Source organism: Talpa occidentalis, unplaced genomic scaffold, assembly GCF_014898055.3.
Source record: "Talpa occidentalis isolate TD23 unplaced genomic scaffold, MPIMG_talOcc4v2.1 talOcc4.13, whole genome shotgun sequence".
In the NCBI taxonomy this organism is placed as follows: domain Eukaryota; kingdom Metazoa; phylum Chordata; class Mammalia; order Eulipotyphla; family Talpidae; genus Talpa; species Talpa occidentalis.
In genome coordinates this window covers 31,014,788-31,036,968 of record NW_023601322.1, presented here as the reverse complement: position 1 = coordinate 31,036,968, position 22,181 = coordinate 31,014,788, and the positions used below count along the sequence as shown (strand labels likewise).

The 22,181-nt window shown below is 38.0% G+C and overlaps 1 protein-coding gene across 1 annotated transcript in view; it reads left to right on the top strand.

The window, feature by feature from the left end:
- ASXL3 (ASXL transcriptional regulator 3) overlaps positions 1-22,181 on the top strand; it is a 170,995-nt gene that overhangs the window by 132,708 nt on the left and 16,106 nt on the right. Inside the window, exons 9-10 of the mRNA XM_054694109.1 lie at positions 18,132-18,228; positions 20,035-20,140. Coding sequence (XP_054550084.1) covers positions 18,132-18,228; positions 20,035-20,140 — 203 coding nt within the window. The remainder of the gene's footprint in view (positions 1-18,131; positions 18,229-20,034; positions 20,141-22,181) is intronic.

Below are 22,181 nucleotides of genomic sequence, written 5' to 3'. Positions count from 1 at the left end.
TCATGCCACATGTTCTTTCAGCAACCACTTATTTACTTCATTTTTTCCTCATAACTAGACTCTGAACCTCCCTTTTAAGAGTTGTGGTGCCATCACCTGCTTTACTTATCCCAGACTCACTCCTCTCCATTCTTCACATTTATCTCTGCCCAGAAATTAATGCTTCAGTGATTTTTTCCTGCACATACATGTGCCTAAAACATCCTTTCATTGAACTTGTTTCTTTTCCTTCAGAGACCTTAACACAATTTATCATTACCAGTTTATTCTACAGGGACAGTGCCTTTTGCTTAATGTTGTATTCCTAGGGCCAAGCATAGAGATTTTGAGAGGAAGAATGAAAGTTTCATGTTAATTTAAAGGAATCACATTCTGGGCCTCCCTGGTGGCGCAGCGGTTGAGTGCTGGGTTGCGAAGCTGCCCGCGGCCTCTGCGGCGCTGGTTCGATCCCCGGCTGCTCCCCGGCCACCGGAGGAGGGTCCCACATGGCGCACAGACCTCTCCTGCCGCCCGCTGCTCCCCTCAGCAGTGTACTTCGGTCCTTCTGCCTGCTCTGCTCCCCGCTCTGGCTCTGGTGAATTCTCTCACCCTCCCGCGCTTCTGACTGTACCCAGTGCTTGTACAAACAAATAAATAAATAAAACATGCCTCTATTTAAAAAAAAAAAAATCACATTCTGTAATTGGAAAGGTATTTTTGGAAGTCAAATCCTGCTTCACTACTTACCTGCCTTCATGATTATTGCAGGTACTAAGTTACTGATAGTTTTATTAGCTGTAAATTATAGTTATTATTGACTTATAGTTTGATTGAGACCATTGTTTTACTGGAGGAGGAAAGAGGTACCTTAAGGTATAAATACTAATAAAATGCAAAGGGGAAATCAAAGGCATTCAAGGTAGCCAGCCCTGGGGCTTCTAATAGCATCTGTTCCTTCTCTGCTCACATATCATATTGCTTTAAGGGACATTACCCTTTTCTGTCTTACCCGAGGTACTGTGTTCATCTGGCAGCAGAAGTTGTCTGTCCATTTCAGTGTTCCTGGCAAGTGTCAGACATTTACAAAATGTTTGTTAAAGAAATAAGTGACTGATACTCATTTAAACACAGCTGTTCTGTTCGTTACAAGTGGAAATAGTGATTCATTGATTCCTGTCACATTATAATATGACCTTACTTTTTACGAGAACATGATCTGGATTTTCACTAAATAAAGCGTCAGTATTCTGTTTCTTGATAGGGTATATTAGAAGTTTCCTTTTTCACTTTTGTTCAACAGAGGGAACATTGATAAAAATGCAATGATAAGAGTGACTGTCTCTAAAGACATACAGACATTCTCATATTTGCTAAACTGCATTCAAATTTTATTTACCTACATTTGGATTTTTTAAAAAATTACTTGCCATTGAGGCCCATCAAATTCTTTCATATGTTGCAAAGGATCATTCACAATGTTTAATGAAGGAGGCAAATCATAACATCAAAAAGTATTTGTATAATTTTTAGAAGTTGATTCAGCTTATCTGTCAGTGATGTTACTTTTGCCTTTAGATGTTTTCTTTCATTATTCTCATCTATTTCATCACAGGCTACATTGGTTCTGAGCATACTGCTAAAGCTTTGAGACTTTATAGCATTTTGAAAAGAGATTCCTGCCTTTGAAATTTGAAAACAGAATATTGTTTTTGAAAGGTAGCAGAATTTAAAAATGTTGCTAATGTTACTAGAAAATGATTATTGTTTTAAATATAGGTTAATAGAAAATCTATGTAAGTATTGAAATTGAAATTTTTAAATAATCAATAATATTCGTAGCAGAAATTATAAGAAAATCTTTGTCTATTATTGCTAGGGAATTTCTTTCTCCCTTTAATTCAGCCTTGAGGAATTGCTTGCCAACATGTCCTGCTCTATGGGATGGATTCCCTAACCTCTGATTTAACATCTCCTCTGCAGACTTCTGCAGGTCATCTGGTAGAAGAGAGAATGGCTCTCTTGGGACATACAAGAAACTCATTGCAAAGGAAACTGTTGTCTTACCTAGGTTTCCAGAAGAAAAAGAAAGAATTATTTATATACATGTGTGAACACACACGTACATTACTTATACACACATTTATGTCTACATACACACTCATTTACAGATGTACGTTATGGGTATATGTATGCATAAATACACATTTAATGTGTGTACATATATATATATATATACTCACCCATACATAGATATAAATATATATATACATATATATGTTTATATATAAATTTTTAATGAGAGGGTACAGTCTATTCCCTCAAAACTAGCTATTATGTCATTTGACAACCTTTAGTTTTCAAAGTCCTATGCAATTTACATACTCAAAATCTCATTAAATAATTAAATGCTGCTATTTACTTCTCCTGCCCATTCCTTTGCCCGAAGAACTTCATTCCAGTTAAGAATGAACCTGGCATCATCTTAGAAGATGGAACTGCCATCTTCTAAGCCCCTCATGATGAACTGTAACCTTGTGATTGCTGTCCTAGTGCTCAGCAGGGATCTTCAAAATGGCAAGAAGTAGGAAGGGCAATCAATAGATTAGTTCAGAAACAAGCCTTTTATAACAAAATCTACTTTAAAGCCCCTTCCTAACAGTATAACACAAAAAGCCTTTCACTTCTTCAAATTTTGATTGTTTTAGTAATATTTTCTCTCTGAGATTTCTCTTTGTTCACTTTAGCTCAATTAATGCATATTATTTTAATTAAGTTGTGGGAAGATGAAAATAGTGTAGCATTGTTTTCTTTAACCTCACTATGATTCTAAATAATCTCGATTACAATTTATGACATAATTTTTAAAGAAAAGTTGTTATAAGTGTTATAAGTACTTATATTTGGATTATTTTTATTAAAGAAGGAATGTCAAATATGTTTCCTGCAGTAGACTTTAAACTTGAGGTTGTTTAGCCTTGTAGACTAGACTTACTACATGTTTTATGAGTTTTCACCATTTTGCTTATTTCCTTTGACTATTAGATTCCTGAAATGTACTGAAAATAATTATATATCCAGATATTAGAAATTTTGTTCATTTGTTCAACAAAGATTGAGTGAAAATTCATTGTGCTAGGTTTATCTCATTTCACTTCATTTGATAATACTTTCTCAACTCTTAATGCATCATTCCCTAAGCTATATTCTGGAGAACACTTGTTCCATGAGATATTGATACTTATTCTGTGAAGGATTGCAAGACTTAAAAGTTTGGGAAATATTTGCTGTCTTTCTATATATATACTATACATTTGTTCTTAGGGGGTTATAATAAATTCTAGCATACTGGAGAATACCTAAAGAAAATTAACCATATTTAGTAATTATGAGCTATATTTATTGAATGGAAAACAGTTTCTTTTTAGATAGATAATTCATTAATATTAAAATTTCCTGTTAAAATAAATATTTTGCAAAGCATAGTTTGGGAAATATTGTCCTAATAAAGTTTTGGAACTAGCACTCAAAATTATTGGTCAGATCATCTGTATGTTGTTGGTCCTGTCTCCCTTACTGAAAGCATTCCTTAGTACATAACAAATTCTATTTACACACATGAATAAAACTTAAGCATACTTGTAGAGTCCTCTGGACCATTGGAATCATACTCAATTATCAGGTAAAAAATGTAAAGTTACCCTTTCGAGAGAATAAAAACTGATTTTAATTTTTATCAGGGTAAAGAGTGCAGGAGTATTGGATGTTCAATCAGGATATAAGAGTGTCAGGGAATAACATCTTATATTTCACCTGTCCATTACTTTTTCATTATTGCATTGGACTCCTGATTGGTCTTTCACTACCTAGGTTGTCTTCTCACTTTAAATATCCTTCTTTTTATTGAATTTAATAGCTAACATGGACAATTACACCTGTTTTGACCTGATTAATTCTATGGGGATTGATAGATACTAGCACATACCTAATACAGATCATTTTCTTGAAACATTTTTTTTCTCTTCATTTATGGATGCTGCTTGCTCTGATTTCATCCTGCCTTTAGTTGCTTTCCCTCAGTCTTCCCAGAGGATCTACTATATCCTCTATATCTACTATATCCTCTATATCGGTGGATTAGGAAGATGTGGTACTTATACACAATGCAGTACAACTCCTCTAGAAAAAAAAAAAAGATGAACTTTTGAGATTTATGACATTGACAGAACTGGAGGTCGTAATACTAAGTCAAATAATTCAGAAGGAGAAAGGGCAAATAACAAATGGTTTCACTTATATATGAAATACAGAGAAACAAAGAAGAGTCAGACAAAACCGAACCAATGACAGACCTTAGAAATATGACTGTAGAACTGAGGCTACCAAAGAGGCTACCAAAGAGGGGATAGTGAAGAGCAGTGAGTGGAGGGGGGCCCAGTAGACAATAGTGGAGAACTGTGTGTGCCTTGGTGGTAGGTGTGGTGTGATAACATACATCTGAGTAGTGTGATCCTATGCCTGTGAATCATATACAGTGTTATAAACCAGTATTAGCTCAAATTAAATAAGAAGTAAATAAATAAGCCATTTTTCTTTTGGTAAATTTCTGTGTGTTCTCATCCATATCTTTGTTCAATAAAACTTTCTTTGCTAATAATACCCAGTTTTCTGTGTTCACTTCCTTCCCTCCATATGGAGCTTTTTGCCCTACTATCAGTTATTAGACATCTTTATTTAAATGCTTTACATCATATCCTTACTAACATTTCCAAAGTATAACCCATCTTCCTTTGTCCAAGATACTGCTCCACCTTGTGCCTTTTTCTGTCCTGATGTCTGCTGTTAGCATCTACACAGTTATTCAAGACTTATTCAGGGGAAGTAACTCTTACACCTTTAACTCATTCATCACATACAAACTCACTTAACCCCATCAGTTCTGATTCTTATACCTCTCCTGCATATGATCTCTTCTCTTTACTTTCACTGCTTGCCTGATTTAAGAACTTTCCATCATTTATTCTCCTTCTTTCTCTTGATTCTTCTTGATAAGATCCCTGTCTCTGCTTTGCCTGTGTCCAGGGCATCCTCTACACTGTATTTCAGAATGATATATCTTAAACATCTACATGGAATTATAATCTATCACAACAATAATTGGCTCAAAATCAGACCTCTTCTTCCCATAGTCTTCACCATTTTAATATCAATTCCATAATTTTAGTTATGGAAGAAGTCTTTAGTTATGGAAGAAGTCAGAAGTCTTTGGTGTCAACCTTGTCTGCTCTTTCTCCATTATCATTCATCCAACCCATCATCATATTCTATTTAGTCAACATTTAGGATTTAACCAGAACTCAGCCATTTCTCATCAACTCCTTTGCTGTCAACCTGGTTTAAGCTACAATCCTCTTTTTCCCTGGAGAATTATAATACATATGTCTCTCTCTTCCAAAACTCTAAACAGTAGCTGCTAGCCACCAGTGACTGTTGAGCTGAGCCTTACTGAGTTTTGTGTTATCAGATTATATGCCAGATATCAAAGAATGAGTGTACAAAGAATTAAATCTCTCTCATTAACAAGTTCTCATATAAACCATATGTTGAAATAATAATACTCATATAGAACAGATTAAATAAGTGTTAATAGAATTAATTTCACACGTTTCTTTTTACTTTTTCAGTGTGACTACCAGAAAAATTAAAATCACTTATGTGGCTCACATTTATATTACTATTGGATAGTACTACACTAAAGTCTTTTCTAAACACACCCATCAGAGCTTTTATTTAGAAATACCAAATCTTCTCATTCCTGAGGCCAAAATCCTGCAAAAATTCTCCTCACTCTAGAGAAAAGCCAGTCATTACTGTGGGCTACAGGCCAGTAGTATGATCCTGTCCCCTCAACTCCTGCGACTCAAAGCCTTACCTCATGGTCTCTGCATTTACATTCCTTTACTCAGCAAGGTCTTTCCCAGGTAACTGCCTGGTTTGCCTTCTCAATCTGCTAGATGTCTGCTCCAATGTCTCTTCAATAGCAAGACCCATTAGAAAGCCACTCTTGCTTATCTGCACACACTCAACATAAACCTCTCATGTTTTGGCTTCACTTTGAATGGTTCCACATTGACTGTAGAATTAAATCCAAATTCTTTAGTAGTTTTAGGAGCTCTGTTATTATTTGGTGACTTTGTATTTCTCCAGCACATTTTTCACTATTTGTGTAAGCGTACAACAGCCATACAGTCTGAATCACTTGTAAGGACCCAAAAGAAGAGAAAAAGGAATAAAGAATTTATTTGAGACTTAAAGGGTTATTAGCATAGATACATTATTGCACAGAAATAACATTCATCAATTTTTAAACATTGGATGATATGGAAGTAACAAAAACACTTGAATCCTTTGGATTCTACTAACATTCATCCTATAAAATGTGCCTTAATATAATCAATACCAAAGGCAGGTGATATACTCACTGGTGAAGTATTTGTAACACACTTTTATAAAGGGAACCTTTATATGAGTGTTTTCCTTTACTAATATTTCTTTCCCTCTGTAACAATTACTATGATCAGAATTTTTCTTCCTCTAATTAAAATGAAGCATAGTTTATCAATTACTTAGTCAGACATTTCATTAGAGGTTTTAGAATGAATGTTTCTATTGTGAAAAAGCAGAAAAACAAGAATTTATCAGCAATAAATAAACCTTTCAGAAATCTTTATTGTTCCAGCTCATTAAAATGTTAAGTCTTTTGGACAGTATATCTTAAAGGCCATAAAATTAATAGTGTATTTTAAAAGTTTTATTGGCATGTAATTTCTAAGTCTAATTTAGCCCCAGTGTTTAATTGTGCTGTGTCAAACAGGCTAGAAATCTGGTGTTAATGCTATTTTTCTGTTTTAAAAGAAAAACATTTTCTCCAAGGCTAAGTTCTGTATTTTTGAATGTATTTCACACTGCCTTGCATTTTTCATGCACTAAAATCTTAAGGCTCTGTTAGGGCTAATCTGGATTTGGTATTTCTTTGTGTCTCAAAATTATGCTGAAATTTCAGTAAATAACTAATCAATGCCCCTGGTCTGGCAGAACACACAAAACTAAAATCCTGCATATCAGTTACTGGAATTAAATTTTAAAGCTGTCATAACATAGCACAAGGACAGTGCAATAAACATTTACTGAGTGCCTGCAATGTACTAGGCATTGCACAGACTACAGATTACAAGGCACTGTGCATTTTTTTCAAATGAAACATTCTAATCTTTTTCACTGTGCCTTCTAAAATTGTCTTCATAGGAAACAAATTCCTTTACCTCTTCTGAGAATTTGCCTTCCTCTTACTAGTCCTAACTAAAACCTACGCAATAGGAATACCTCTACCCTTTGAATCTTCTGAAATAGAGTTGCTTTTTCTCAAGGTTCCCATACCACAAGAACTGATGCTTAGTGTCAATATTTACAGAGAATTTCAAACTTCTCAGAGCCATCACTTCAAATGGACTATCTTCTTATCCTTACTGTCTTTTTTAGGCTTCTTTGATAACAGTCTGTGAAGACTTGTACTCAAGCCCAGCTTCCTTTTTCATCCAGCTTTCTGCAAGAATCATTCTGAGCATTTTAGTGTCTCTTGAAGTACTCTTTCAAAGCCTTTGCCTTTTTCCTCCTAAAGATCTTCATCAGTCCTGAGTGTCTCTCAGATTTGCCTTTCTTTTATCATTTTTAATGGAAGTTTCCCATTACCTGGAGTAGTGCTTTTCCACTTTTCCTTTCCTCCCACCCCTCTTCATTGTTGCAAATATTGAAAAAGGCAATTAATATGTAGGGGAAAATTGTGGGGGAAAACTTGGACCTGGAGGCTACTATAATGAGCCCCTTGCCTATTCCAACCCTACCTCACGTTTCAGAATACTTTATGGTATCTTGACCAGCCACCCCCACCTAGAGGATAAAGCCAGTAGAAACCTCCCCTGTCCCTTCACTCCTAAAGTAGAGCCAGAACAAGAACTTGAGTAGAAATAGTTTGGAAGCAGAATTAACACTGTCAGTTAGACTGTGTTAGTCAAGGAGAGGAGAAATCCTCTGAACAACTGGGGTCCATGTCTACAGAGAAAATGTGAATGAACCCCATTGATTCTCTGCTGAGAACCTGGACTTCTGATCCCACATATTCAAGACCCTTAGAGACAGGAAAGATAGACTGCACATGGTTCTCTGGGAGTGAGAGTACAATGGTTATTCATACCACGTCTTGGTTCTAAGCCCTGTGTTTCTAGCTGTTGGGGATACAGCACCAAATGGTATCCATTGGTTCAGTGGATATACTGCATTCCAGAGGATAGTATTTAGAATTGTGAAAAGATGGGAAAGCTGGGACATTTAGCCACTCATATACTGGGGCTATGGTAAAACCACGAATTGGGACACTGGCCTGGTGATATAGCTGTACTTTATATCTGTGCTGAACTAGGGTAAATGGAAAGGCCAAAAATTTCTGCTATATCTAGAATATATTCAGTTTGTAAGGGCAGGAGCTTTTTACTTATTGCCAACATATTTCCAGCACCAGTACACATGCTGGGGATAAAGGTTCATATGAGTGGCTTAATAAATCCCTCTTGAATGAATAAACATAAAATAGTTGTAAATAAGCAATGAGTCAATGAATGAATAACACCTTGCCTGAATTGTTTCAAGTATATTGAATATTTGAGTGCTGTTATCAGTATCTTAGATGAAAAAAACAGGATCTTAATCTCTGGGCTCTTCCCCCCTCCATCATGTTTATTGAGGTAAAATAGGTTTACATTGTTATATCTGCTCTAGGGCTACAGGTGCAAACCTCCACTACTGTACACTTTCACACTCTGCCACACCAGTGCCCCAACAATCCTCACCATGTTCTGCTGGCCCCTTCCCTTGCCCACCCCCATCCTACCACCCTCCCCTCTGGTTGCCTCTTTATCGATGTGATGATGACAGCATATAGTGTATCTTGTATTTACCACAGAGTGTCTCTTTCCTGAATTGGACCACTGTCCAGTTTAGAGTAGTTAGTATATTTACTTTTAGATTCAGTATTCTCCAGTGCTCCTGAATGATGGCTTAGCTCACACATTCACAAAAGCATTTTTTTTGAGTTGTTTTTAAAAAAGGGATAGTATTTCTGTGGGTAAAAAGATGAAAGTGTAGAGAAGGCTGCCAAATATATATGAAACTGGTGATAAGAAATCAATCCCTGAGTGTGTTTTCAGGAAACAGTGACTAATTAGAGCTTCAGATATATAAAGTATGTCCATGGGGATAAGAGGCAATCTTTGAAAGTAAAATTGGAACTACAGTTTGCTGGGCTTTTAAATAACTGTATAAAATATCCTCATACTTTCATAAATCTTTTGGTTACTGATTTTTATGATGTCGTGCCTCAACAATAAAGTGTATGCTCTCTGACGCTATGTCACGTACTTTACCCTAAGGCTGTCTGTCAAAATCATGTCAATCTCTCAAGACCATGGACAAGTTCCACCTCTGGCATCAAATTCTTTACCAATCATCTCCACATAGATGTTTTTCCCTAGCCTTTATTTTTGTACTTCTTTTTTTTTAATTTTTTTTATTTTTTATAATAAATTTTATTTTTATATTCCCCATACAATTGCAACCCCCCCCATTCTGACCCCAATCCCTCCTGCCCCCCACCCCCCAAAAAGTGTCTCTGGTTCATAGTTTTTTGTTGATTTTGATTTTCACTTTCTTATAGTTATTCATTTTCCTGGTCCCTTATTTAAGTTTTCTAGATTCCTGCTATGAGTGAGACCATCCGGTATTTTTCTTTTTCTTTTTGGCTTATTTCACTGAGCATGATCCCTTCCAGTGCCATCCATGTTGCTGCAAATTGCATGTGTTTATCTTTTTTGAATGCTGAGTAATATTCCATGGTATATATGTACCACATCTTCTTGATCCAGTCATCTATTTTTGGGCATTTGGGCTGTTTCCAAAGCTTAGCTATTGTAAACAGTGCTGCTATAAACATAGGTGTGCAGGTGCTCTTTGGAATTGATGTTTCTGTGTCCTTTGGGTAAATACCTAGGAGTGGAATTGCTGGATCATATGGAAGCTCTATGTTTAGTAGGTCAAGAAATCTCCACACAGCTCTCCACAGTGGTTGGACCAGTTTGCACTCCCACCAACAGTGCAGGAGAGTTCCTTTTTCTCCACAACCTCGCCAACATTTGTTGTTGCTAGTTTTTTTTTAATATGTGCCATTCTCACTGGTGTAAGATGGTATCTCATGGTAGTTTTGATTTGCATTTCCCTGATTACAAGTGATGTTGAACATTTTTTCATATGCCTGTGGGCCATTTGCATTTCCTCTTCAGAGAAGTTTCTTTTTAGCTCTTCTGCCCATTTTTTGACTGGCTTATTTTCTTTGTTGTTGTTGAGTCTCATCAGCTCTTTGCAGATTTTTGTGATCAGTCCTTTATCATTAGTGTTGGGTGCAAAAATGTTCTCCCAGTCAGTGGGGCTTCTCTTTGATTTTGTTATTGTCTCTTTTGCTGTGCAGAAGCTCTTTAATTTGATGTAGTCCCAGCTGTTTATCTTTGCCTTCACTATCACTACTTTGGGTGATGTATCTGTAAAGATGTCTTTGATGTGCAAATCACGTAGTGTTTCGCCTATATTTCCTTCTATATATTTTATAGTTTCAGGTCTTATGTCTAGTTCTTTAATCCATTTTGAGTTGATTTTTGTGTATGGTGTGAGGTAGTGGTCAAGCTTCATTCTTTTGCATGTAGCAACCCAGTTTTCCCAGCACCATTTATTGAACAAACTTTCTTTGCTCCAATGCATAGTCTTTGCTCCTTTGTCAAAGATTAGTTGACCATAAATCTGTGGGTTTATTTCTGGATTTTCTATTCGATTCCGTTGGTCTGTATGTCTGTTCTTGTTCCAATACCATGCAGATTTGATGATTATGGCTTTGTAGTATAGTTTGAAGTCTGGGAGTGTGATGCCTCCATTCCCTTCTTTCTTTTTCAGGAGAGCTTTGGCAATTCAGGGGTTTTTTGTGATTCCATATGAATTTCATCAATAATTGTTCTATTTCTTTGAAGAATGACATTGAAATTTGATTGGAATAGCATTGAATCTGTATATTGCTTTTGGTAGGATGGCCATTTTAATAATGTTTATTCTTCCAATCCATGAGCGGGGATGTCTTTCCATTTCTTTGTGTCTTCTTCTATTTCTTTTAACAGTGTTTTATAGTTTTCTTTGTATAGGTCCTTTACCTCTTTTGTTAGATTTATTCCCAAATATTTGATTTATTTTGTTTTAATAATAAAAGGGATGTTTTTTTTTATTTCTTCTTCTTCAGATTTATTGTTTGTGTATAGGAAGGCTACTGACTTTTGTGTGTTGATTTTGTATCCTGCCACTTTACTGAACTGATTGATGAGTTGAATTAGTTTTTCTGTAGAGTTTTTGGGGTTCTCTATGTATATTATCATATCATCTGCAAATAGTGATAGTTTGACTTCTTCTTTTCCTATTTGGATTCCTTGGATGTCTTTCTCTTGTCTTATTGCTCTGGCTAGGACTTCCAGTATTATATTGAAAAGCAGTGGTGAGAGTGGGCATCCTTGTCTTGTTCCAGATCTTAATGGAATTGCTTTCAGCTTTTCACCATTGAGAATGATACTGGCTGTTGGCTTCTCATAGATGGCCTTTATGATGTTGAGGTATGTTCCTTGTATCCCAAGAATTTCAAGGGCTTTTATCATGAATGGGTGTTGCACTTTGTCGAAAGCTTTCTCAGCATCTATTGATATTATCATATGGTTTTTATATTTCTTTTTGTTGATGTGTTGGATAACGTTGATTGATTTTCGGATGTTGAACCATCCTTGTGTCCCTGGAATGAATCCTACTTGGTCGTTGTGAATTATCTTATGGATACATTGTTGGATTCTGATAGCTAAAATTTTGTTGAGAATTTTTGCATCAGTGTTCATTATGGAGATTGGCCTGTAGTTTTCCTTTTTTGTGTTGTCATTATTCAGTTTTGGTATTAGTGTAATGTTGGCTTCATAGAACGTGTTTGGTATTGTCTCTTCCTTCTCAATTTTTTGGAAGATTTTGTGAAGGATAGGCACCAATTCATCTCTGAATGTTTGGTAGAATTCGTTTGTAAATCCATCAGGTCCTGTGCTTTTGTTTTTGGGGAGGTTTTTGATTACCATTTCAATTTCGCTGCTTGTAATTGGTCTGTTTCAGTGTTCTATTTCTTCTTTATCTAGCTTTGGGTGATTGTAGAGTTGTAGGAATTTGTCCATCTCCTCTAGAGTGTTGAACTTGTTTCCATACAACTCTTCATAGTAGTTACTGATTATTCTTTTTATTTCTGCTGTGTCTGTTGTGATTTCTCCTCTTTCATTTCTGATCCTGTTTATTTGTGCTTTCTCCCTTTTTTCCTTTGTGAGCCTGGCTAGGGGTTTGTCTATTTTATTGATTTTTTTGAAGAACCAGCTCTTGGTTTCATTAATCTTTTGGATTGTTTTTTTAGTTTCAATTTCATTTATTTCTGCTTTGGTTTTTATTATTTCTTTTCTTCTACTGGTTTTGGGTTTTTTTTGTTGTTCTTTTTCTAGATCTTTGAGCTTCGAGATTAGGTTGTTTCTTTGAGTTCTTTCTTGTTTCTTGATGTGAGCTTCTATTGCTGTATATTTTCCTCTTATTACTTCTTTTGCTGCTTCCCATACATTTAGGATATTGGTGTCCTCCTTGTCATTCAATTCAAAGAATTTTTTAATTTCCTCTTTGATCTCCTCATTAGTCCAGTGGTCTTCCAGTAGTGTGGTTTTTAGTCTCCATGAGGTAGGAAAGTTCCTGGCCTTCTTTTTATGGTATTTCTAGCTTGATGCCTTCATGGTCAGAAAAGATGGTTGGTATGATTTCAATCTTGGTGTATCTGTTGATGTTTGTCTTGTGCCCAGTATGTGATCGATCCTGGAGAATGATCCGTGTGCGCTTGAGAAAAATGTGTACTCTGTTTTTGGGGGATTTAGTGTTCTATAGATGTCTGTTAAGCCCAAATGCTCTAGGTCCTTATTTAGAGCTTTAGTTTCTTTACTTATTTTTTGTCTTGTTGATCTATCCATTGTTGATAGTGGTGTGTTGAAGTCTCCCACTACATATGTGTTTTCTCTGATGTCTGTTTTCAGAGATGACAACAGTTGTCTGATATATTTTGGTGCTCCTTCGTTTGGTGAGTATATGTTAATTAGTGTTATTTCTTCTTGAATTATTGTCCCTTTGATCATAACGTAGTGACCGTTGGGATCCCTTTTTATTTTTTTGAGTTTGAAATCTGTTTTATCTGATATAAGTATAGCTGTTCCTGCTTTCTTTTTTGGTCCATTTTCTTGTACAATTGTTTTCTATCCTTTAACTTTGAGTCTATTTTTATCTTTTGTAGCTAAATGTGTTTCCTGGAGACAGCAAAAGGTTGGGTTTTGTTTCTTAATCCAGGCTGCAACTCTGTGTCTTTTTATTGAAGATTTTAGTCCATTTACATTTAGAGTTAGTATTGATATGTTAGCATCTGTATTTGCCATTGTGTTTGTCTTTCCTTTGATTTTATTTATTCTTTGGATATCTTTTTTTTCCCTTGCCTTCTTTCATTGTTATTCGTCCCTCTGAGGTTCTGGCTTTAGGATTCCTTGTAGTATTTTTTGGAGTGGGGGTTTATTGGTAATGAAGTTCCATAGTTTCTGTTTGTCTGGGAAGGTCCTTATTCTTTCTTCATAGAGGAAGGAAAGCTTTGCGGGATAGAGTATTCTTGGTTGACATCTGTTTTCTTGGAGTCTGTTGACTATGTCCTTCCACTCTCTCCTTGCCCGTAATGTTTCTTCAGAGAAGTCTGATGTCAGCCTTATTGGTTTTCCTTTGAATGTTATTTGTTTCTTCCCTCTTGTCAGCTTCATTATTTTTTCCTTGTCCTCGATTCTTGGGAGCTTCACTATTATGTGTCTTGCTGTATTTTTCCTTTCGTCATGGAAGCTTGGTGTTCTTCCTGCTTCTTGTATATCAATTTTCAGCTCCTTCTTCACATTTGGGAAGTTCTCTTCAATTATCTCCTGGAATATTTTCTCTGTTCCTACATCTCTCTCCTCTCCTTCTGGTATTCCTATAACTCTTATATTTCCTTTCCTCATGGTGTCAAGATAGTTCCCGAAGTCTTTCTTCATTCTTTTTCCTTCGTACTTCTCTTTCCTTTTCTGTTTTGGTTCTTTTTATTTCTGTGTCTTCAAGAGAACTTATTCGTTCTTCCATTTCATCTATTCTGATTTCATTGCTTTTCCCAGAATTCTTTAGTTCTTCCATTAATTCTTTGATCTCCTGCATTTCTTTTACTTCCCTCTTTAGGGACTCAATTTCATTCTTCTGATCGTTGATTATTTTTCCCTTATCATTGTTTTCCTTTATGAGTTCTGTCATTTTTTTAATCTTGGCAATTTTAAATTCTCTTTCTGGAAGGCTCAGAAGTTCTTCCAGGTTACTGTCATTGCAATCTGGGGGCTGGTTTTCTTTTTGTGGTGTGCTTCTTCGCTGAGGAGTTGCTATGTTGCGTGTGGTTCTTCTACTACCTACTGTGTGTTTTCTAATTTGCCATATGCGTGGGGACACTGTTGCTGGGACTGGCCGGCATCTTGGGTGAGCTTCTCTGCTCCCCTCTGGCTCCTCCGGGAGCCATCTGTCAGTTTCAAGCAGTCTTTACTGAAGAAAGGTCCCTGTTCTAAAATGCCGATGTGGGGACACACTCCCCTGTGCTCCTGGTCTGCCCCGGCGGTGGGTTCACTCTCCCCCTCTGGGCTTGGACTGCAGGCCAGAGGTGTTCTGGTGTGGGCGAACTTCCCCGGCTCACCGCTGGCTCCTGAGGGAGCCTTCTGCAGGCAGTCTTTACTGAAGAAATGTCCCTGTTCTAAAATGGCGATGCAGGACACACTCCCTGCGTGTCCAGTCTCAGGCACACTCTACTGCGCGCCTGGTCTGCCCCGGCTTTGGGTACTCGCTCCCCCTGTGGGCTCAGACTACTGGTCAGCAGGGGCCCCGCGTGGGCTAACTTCCCAGCTGGCCACTGGCTCCTCCAGGAGCCTCTGCTGGTTTCAAGTTGCTAGGTGGCGCCAGAGATCTCTCCTAGAGCCCTTGGGGAGCTGTTTTTTTTTTTTTTTCCTTTCTTTTTCTTTTCTTTTCTTTTTCTTTTCACCCCGTGGGACAGGAAACAGAGTGGGAATGGTAGGGTAAACCTCAACAGCTTTGGGGTGCTGTGTCTGCCTTGTGCCCCACCATCGTGGAGAACCCACGCCCCGAATTTTGTGCTCCAGATCTCAGTTCCAAAGCCCTCAGGTCCAGGACGCGGGCTGTAGCCCAGTTCAGTGTCCACAGAATGGCGTCTTTTGCACCCCGCTCCCGTGCCTGGGTGCCTGGTTCCTGGATACTCAGTGAGGGACTTTCACCTCAGTGAGGGTCTTCGCGCGCGTCTCCCTGTAAGCCTAGGTCGCAGGCGCGGGGACCTGGGCAGCCATGATCCCAATCCGCGTTTGCTTTTCAACCATGCTGCTTTTCCCGTGCTATCCCGATCCCGATCTGCGTTTGCTTTTCCAGTGCACCGCTTTTTGCGCAAGCTTACCGATCCCGATCTGCGTTTGCTTTTCCAGTGCACCGCTTTTTGCGCAAGCTTACCGGGCGGCCCGGGGCTGTGTGCTGGTGCTGGTCTCCTCCTGGGGGGCGGGGTCTCTCTTTAATGGCTCCCGGAGCTCACAGCCACAGCGAATCCTGCAGGGTTCTCCGCAGCTCCCGTTCACGGGGTGTGGTGGCTGCAATAGTTCCTTTCCACTCACAGTCCCACTTGCTGCGTAGTTTGTTCTTGTTGGTCGTTTTAGTGTGTTTTTTTCCTCCTCTCTGCCGGTCGGAGAGTGCCGACTCTGTGGGTGGGGGAGGGGAGCAGGGTTCTGCGCTTTCCTCCCTTCTAGTCCTCTTTTATGGCCACTTTCTTCTTCGGGCAGTTTGCTGGAGTCACCCGTTTATCTTCCGTGTCCCAGTTCTCACTGGGACCTGCCGCTTTTCCTCCCTATTAACTTTTTTTAATGGGAGATCTTACTCGCAGCGTCTCCTCGCCGCCATGTTGCTCTGCCCTCCCCTATTTTTGTACTTCTTTTTTTTTTTTTTTTTTTTTAAAGATTGATTTATTTATTTATTTATACAAGCACCGGGTACAGTCAGAAGTGCGGGAGGGTGAGAGAATTCACCAGAGCCAGAGTGGGGAGCAGAGCAGGCAGAAGGACTGAAGTACACTGCTGAGGGGAGCAGCGGGCGGCAGGAGAGGTCTGCGCGCCATGTGGGACCCTCCTCCGGTGGCCGGGGAGCAGCCAGGGATCAAACCACCGGTGCTGCAGAGGCTGCGGGCAGCTTCGCAACCCAGCGCTCAACCGCTGCGCCACCGGGGAGGCCCTATTTTTGTACTTCTTAATTCCCATTCACCTAATACTTGACATTGTTTAACATTTTGGTGTATTTTATTTTTACTTCTCAACTAAACAAGAAACCTGTCAAAGGCAACATTCCGCTCCCTTTTGTCATCTATTCCCACTGCCAGCAGCAGTGTACATGCACTAGAAGAGGCAGTAAGTGATTAGAGAGTTAAACGCATTCAGTTTGATGATGCTTACCTGAATCTTTTCTATACATGATTTTTTAAAGAGTATGTTTGAGGGAACACATTAGAGGTATAGATTTGCACGCGCACACGTGCACACACACACACACACACATAGAGATTTATTTTATTTTTATTGAAGTACTAATCTTTTACTTCCTTGCTAGTGTTTTGACAGGATAGGATTTTGACTCCCAGTGTAGTCACCATAGCCTTACCATCACCGAAGTGCCCATAGTCCTCCACCAACTCCATTATATATTTAAACTTTGCTGTATTCCTGGGGGGTTTTTGTTTGTTTTTGCTGTTGTTATACATTCAATGAGGTGAGAAGAGTAGAAGGAGGGATATGTATAATAATTTGGGTGTATTTGTTTTCATAAATTGTAGTGGTTTTTGTTGCCTAAATCTCAGACAACAAAAGAATCCAAGCTTTCAGACTGAATTTTTTTAGCCTTCACAAATTCTAGAAAATTTAATCAAGAAAACTTACTCCGAAGGGGCCTTCCCGGTGGCGCAGCGGTTGAGTGCTGGGTTGCGAAGCTGCCCGCAGCCTCTGCAGCGCTGGTTCGATCCCCGGCTGCTCCCCGGCCACCGGAGGAGGGTCCCACATGGCGCGCAGACCTCTCCTGCCGCCCGCTGCTCCCTTCAGCAGTGTACTTCGGTCCTTCTGCCTGCTCTGCTCCCTGCTCTGGCTCTGGTGAATTCTCTCACCCTCCCGTGCTTCTGACTGTACCCAGTGCTAGTATAAATAAATAAATGAATGAATGAATGAATAAATAAATAAATAAATAAATCTTTAAAAATAAAAAAAAAAAACCTTACTCTGAAGATTTAGAAGTGTTCAGTTTTAATTTGTTACCATTTAAGGGGCAGTAAAATGATGAAGATACCTTTTGGGTTTTTTTAAAGATTTATTTTACTTATTTTTTGCATACAAGAACTGGGGTGTATACCAGAGGTATGGAAGGAGTATATGGGGAGTGGTGAGTGTACACACCAGAGACAGAGTGGGCAGCGAAACAGGTGAATTGACTGAAATACACTGCTGAGGGGAGCAGCAGGCGAGTCAGGAGAGGTCTGCTGTGCCATGTGGGTAGCTCCCTGGCGGTGGATCAAACTCGTGCTGCAGTGGCTGCTCATAGCTTCATAGTGCTGACTTGACCCCTACCAATAGCAGAAAGGGCGTATAAAAGTTGATGTATTTTGTCATTAAAATAGACATTGCCAACATTGCAGTTTTTATACTGGGAGATTCATCTTTTGTTGGTTTCCTTTTCTTTCTTCTCTCTCTCCCCCTCCCCCTTCTTGTTTTCTGTCTTTCTCTCTCATACAACATACACACAACTCAGTTTTCACATCTTTCTTTCATAGTTTTACTTTGAATTTTTTCTTGATGGAATCTTGTTTTTGTCGGCTTATTTCTTAGATGGGAAGTGATGGAATTTTACGCCTCAGTACATCGGCTCTAAATAATGAATTCTTTGCATATGCAGCACAAGGATGGAAACAGAGACTGGCAGAAGGTAAATTTCTATTTTCCATTATTATTTGACATATTTGAGCATACATGCTACTGAGCTTTGTACCTTTCTCTGATTCCAAGTCTTTTTCCTACCACTGAAGAGTATTTTAATTTCATAAAAGTTCACACCCTCTTCCAAATAACTTCACTAATTCTTTTATTATATGGGTTTTTGATATCTGATATTTTTAAAGAAAGTGTGATGTTATCTGGGACATAATTAAAACATTTTGATACAAGAGTATTTTCTTTGGAATGTCCTTTGAATTACACTATTGTATGTGTTGTATATTAATATCCTGGAGCTTAAAGAATCATCTTTTAATGCATTCTGACCCTGAAACCACATTGTCTTTCTTTTTGATACAAAATTTCTTGAGAGACTAAATACCCAGTAGTACCACATTTTTACTCCCTCACCTCCTCAGGTTGGTATAGTTGAATGTGACTATGCACAACTGAAATAACCCCTACTAAGAGAAACACCTATGGTTTTCTAATGGCAGAATCTAGTTTGTTCTTCTCATCCTTACATTCCATGTTCCTTCTCCATGTTCCATTTGCTTTATACCCCATTCATTTAGAAATCATCTATTTTATAAAGATAGACATCCATAATACACTTTTAATTATTTCCAGGACTACATTTTGACAGTCATTTCTCAGCCCCTTTGAAGAGCTCTTCTTCCATCTGATGTGAAATGTTGATGTCTCCTCACTTTCTCTCCTGAAACTTTCTTCTGTAACTATATGTATTCTCTGAGCAACTTCACTCAGCATCTTGGTTTCATACAGAGAACTTCCAATCTAGCTCTTATTCCTCTTCCTAGTTATTTATATTAATATTCTATCCTAAATGTGTAGCAGTTTCACTAGCTCATATCAAGCACCTTTAAACCAGAATTTCAATATCTACTATTTATTCTACCTTCTCTCTTTCTGTTAATGTCACCACTGTTACATACATCCTCGCTCTAAAATCTTGATGATAGTTTTGATCCTCCTCCTCCTTCCCACATTCATTTGGTCAAGAGCTGGTAATTGTGCCATGAATCAGAATCCTCTACACAATGCCCCCAGCTACTGGCCAGACTGTAGTCTCCATCTCTCACCTATGCTATTCAGTAGCCTGCTATCTGGAGTCCTCCAGTTTCTTCACTCTGTTTCTGAGCTGCTTATGTGGCCATATGTCTCCTTCCTTGACCACCAGCACCTTCTTCAGTCTCTTCTAGGAAGAAATCAAAACTCTAAAACCTGCACTGGGTAATTGGCTTTGCTCTAGAGTTCCCATTTCATTTCATACCGTGCTGTACTCTTACCAGCCACTCAAAAGACAAAAAAATACATATTCATATCTCTGTGCTTGTGATTTAATGATGTGCTTGATCATCCCTCAAAAAGCAATTCAACAATCAGTTCTGAATATGTGGTTTTTCCTAATCAATTTAGGCAGAACTAAGTGCTTTTCCTTCTGTGCTTTTACTACCTTTATTCTTATGACTACAAAGGATGTTAAATTATAGTCAGTGGTGTTCCTTTTCTTCCACCAGGTTGACTTCAGTATGGGCAGTCAATATACACTTTGTATTTGCAAGTCCTACCTTGAAGTACACTTGCTAAATGTCTTAGAGATCCTCTATCACTAAGTCACGTTTTGAGGGATGTTTACAGAAAGAAGCTGTAGAATATTTTCAGTAATCTCTTACTTTTCAATGTCCATAAAAGTTTACAAAAAAAATAGTTTTTTTTTAATAATTGGCAAAAGGTAGTGACCACTTTTACTCAATTTATAATGTTGTCTTTCTAGGAGAATTTACTCCAGAAATGCAATTGCGAATAAGGCAAGAAATTGAGAAGGAAAAGAAAACGGAACCTTGGAAAGAAAAATTCTTTGAAAGGTTTTATGGAGAAAAGTAAGTACTAGAACATTTTTTCCTCATTTCTCTTAGAAGGAAATGAAAATGTAATTCTCTGCTTCACATAGCACACTCATATGCTGTAAAACTTAATAAGCATATGATAAAAGGCAATAGTCCCTCAGTGTAAGAAATTGCAGGTAAAATTATAGTGGCATATCAGCACTTAAATTTTAAAAAATGCATTTCAAGGGTTTATAACTTGTCCATGAAAATTCATTTTTGACTGAAAATAGCACATGAAATCCAATAGAAGTCATTTTTGGCTTTCTTAACTGGATCTTCATAAAAATCTCCTGCTTTTTTATCCTAGTACTTTCATTAATGAATACTTCAGAGATAAGTAGTTTTAGACACATATTCTCACATTTTCAAAATATGTTGACTGTGCACATACATTTGCTTAGTCCTTGATTTTTGGGAGAAGCTGCAAAATTATTACCCTCTATCTATGTTCTCCTTCAGGTGTAGCCTGATTGTAACATTTTCTTTTCACTTTTTATGTGTTTTTTTTTTTTTTAAATAATACCAGCCACACATAAATTTGGTAGTGACTGAACTCCACTGAAAATGGTTTCTCCTTTGCCCTGCAGTTAACAGTCACATATTGTATTTGGCAGGATTAGGTTTCCATAGGCCATCCATCCCTAAGAAAGGAGGAGGGACTTGAAGGCTGAAAATTGGTCTTTTCAGTAGGTCTTTCTTCATAGTAGAGCATTTATACTCTAACTGCCAGATACATAATTGATGCTTGAGTATAACTGTCGTGTATAGAAGACGCTGAGGTTGTTATAGGTAAAAAAATCTGTACCATTTGATCCAATTTCACAAACTTTCACCCATTAATGAAGAAAACCATGCAAGGAAGCTCGCATGAATGCTCCTCATGAAAAGGGATCACATTATTGATTAACAACCTGCTTTCTGAGAGTAAACCAGCCTTTGGTGTATCTCCCTAACTAGAGGTAGTTTCCATTAGAAAGGAAGGCTGAAGTTTAATGGCTATCCCAGGATTCCTGGGTACATGTACATATTTCAGGAAAATGAAAAAGGGGAAGTTACTATATTTTCTCAAAAGTTAAAGATGTTATATATATTTATATATAGTTGTGAGCAGAATAAACTCAAATCTGGTTGCATCAAAATCCTCACTGAAGCTTTTAAAATAGAGGTAAATTTCTGGGATCCACCCTAGGCACACTGAGAATTTCCAGTTGAATGTATTATTGGACACTTTCCAGGTGAAGTTGATGCCCAACAGGACTAAGAACCATGAAGAATGACACTGAAGATCATTCAGGAGGCTTCTCTCACCCTTTGCTGACAAAAGGGATGTTGGGAACAGTTTAAGTAATGACATAAGCATAACCAAATTAGTTACCCCCAAAGCACCGGTTCCTAACTGATCCCAACACCAGTCTCTTTGGCTGTGTGCTGGGTTCTTTTTTGAATTAATTCAACATTATTTACCTAACCTTTCCTCTATGATGAACACTGTAGAAGATGCCAGAGGTACAGTCATTTATAGGGCTTCCTAGACTCTTCCTGCAGAGAGCCCACATTCTAGAGACCATGCATTACATAGAGCGCCTCTTGATTCAGTACATAACCATTGAATATGCTCTGGCTCTGATAGATTTCTAGGAAGTGTGCAAACATTATTTCAGATGGGCACCATTATTATTCTTATATTTTAAAACAGTTTGGGAAACTGAGGTGCAATGAAACTGAGTTCCCCAGTTTTATACATGGTGTGGTTCATTAACTTGCTTGGGGTCTTAATCCAGCAAATCCTCCTCAGAAAAATTCATACATACACATGCACTCTCAATTTTTACGTGAATTTGTGGGCTTCACAGACTCCCTAGCATACCAAGTTCAGGGCTTCTGCCTGGAAGATGACAATTACAGTATTGTGACTACACTTCCCATCACCATCACCTAGTTCTGGATACAAATGGTTCTTTCACTCGGTCCTTTTCTTTCTGTACGTAGAATTATCAATAGAATTTTTGTCCCCTTAGGGCATTGGGCTTCT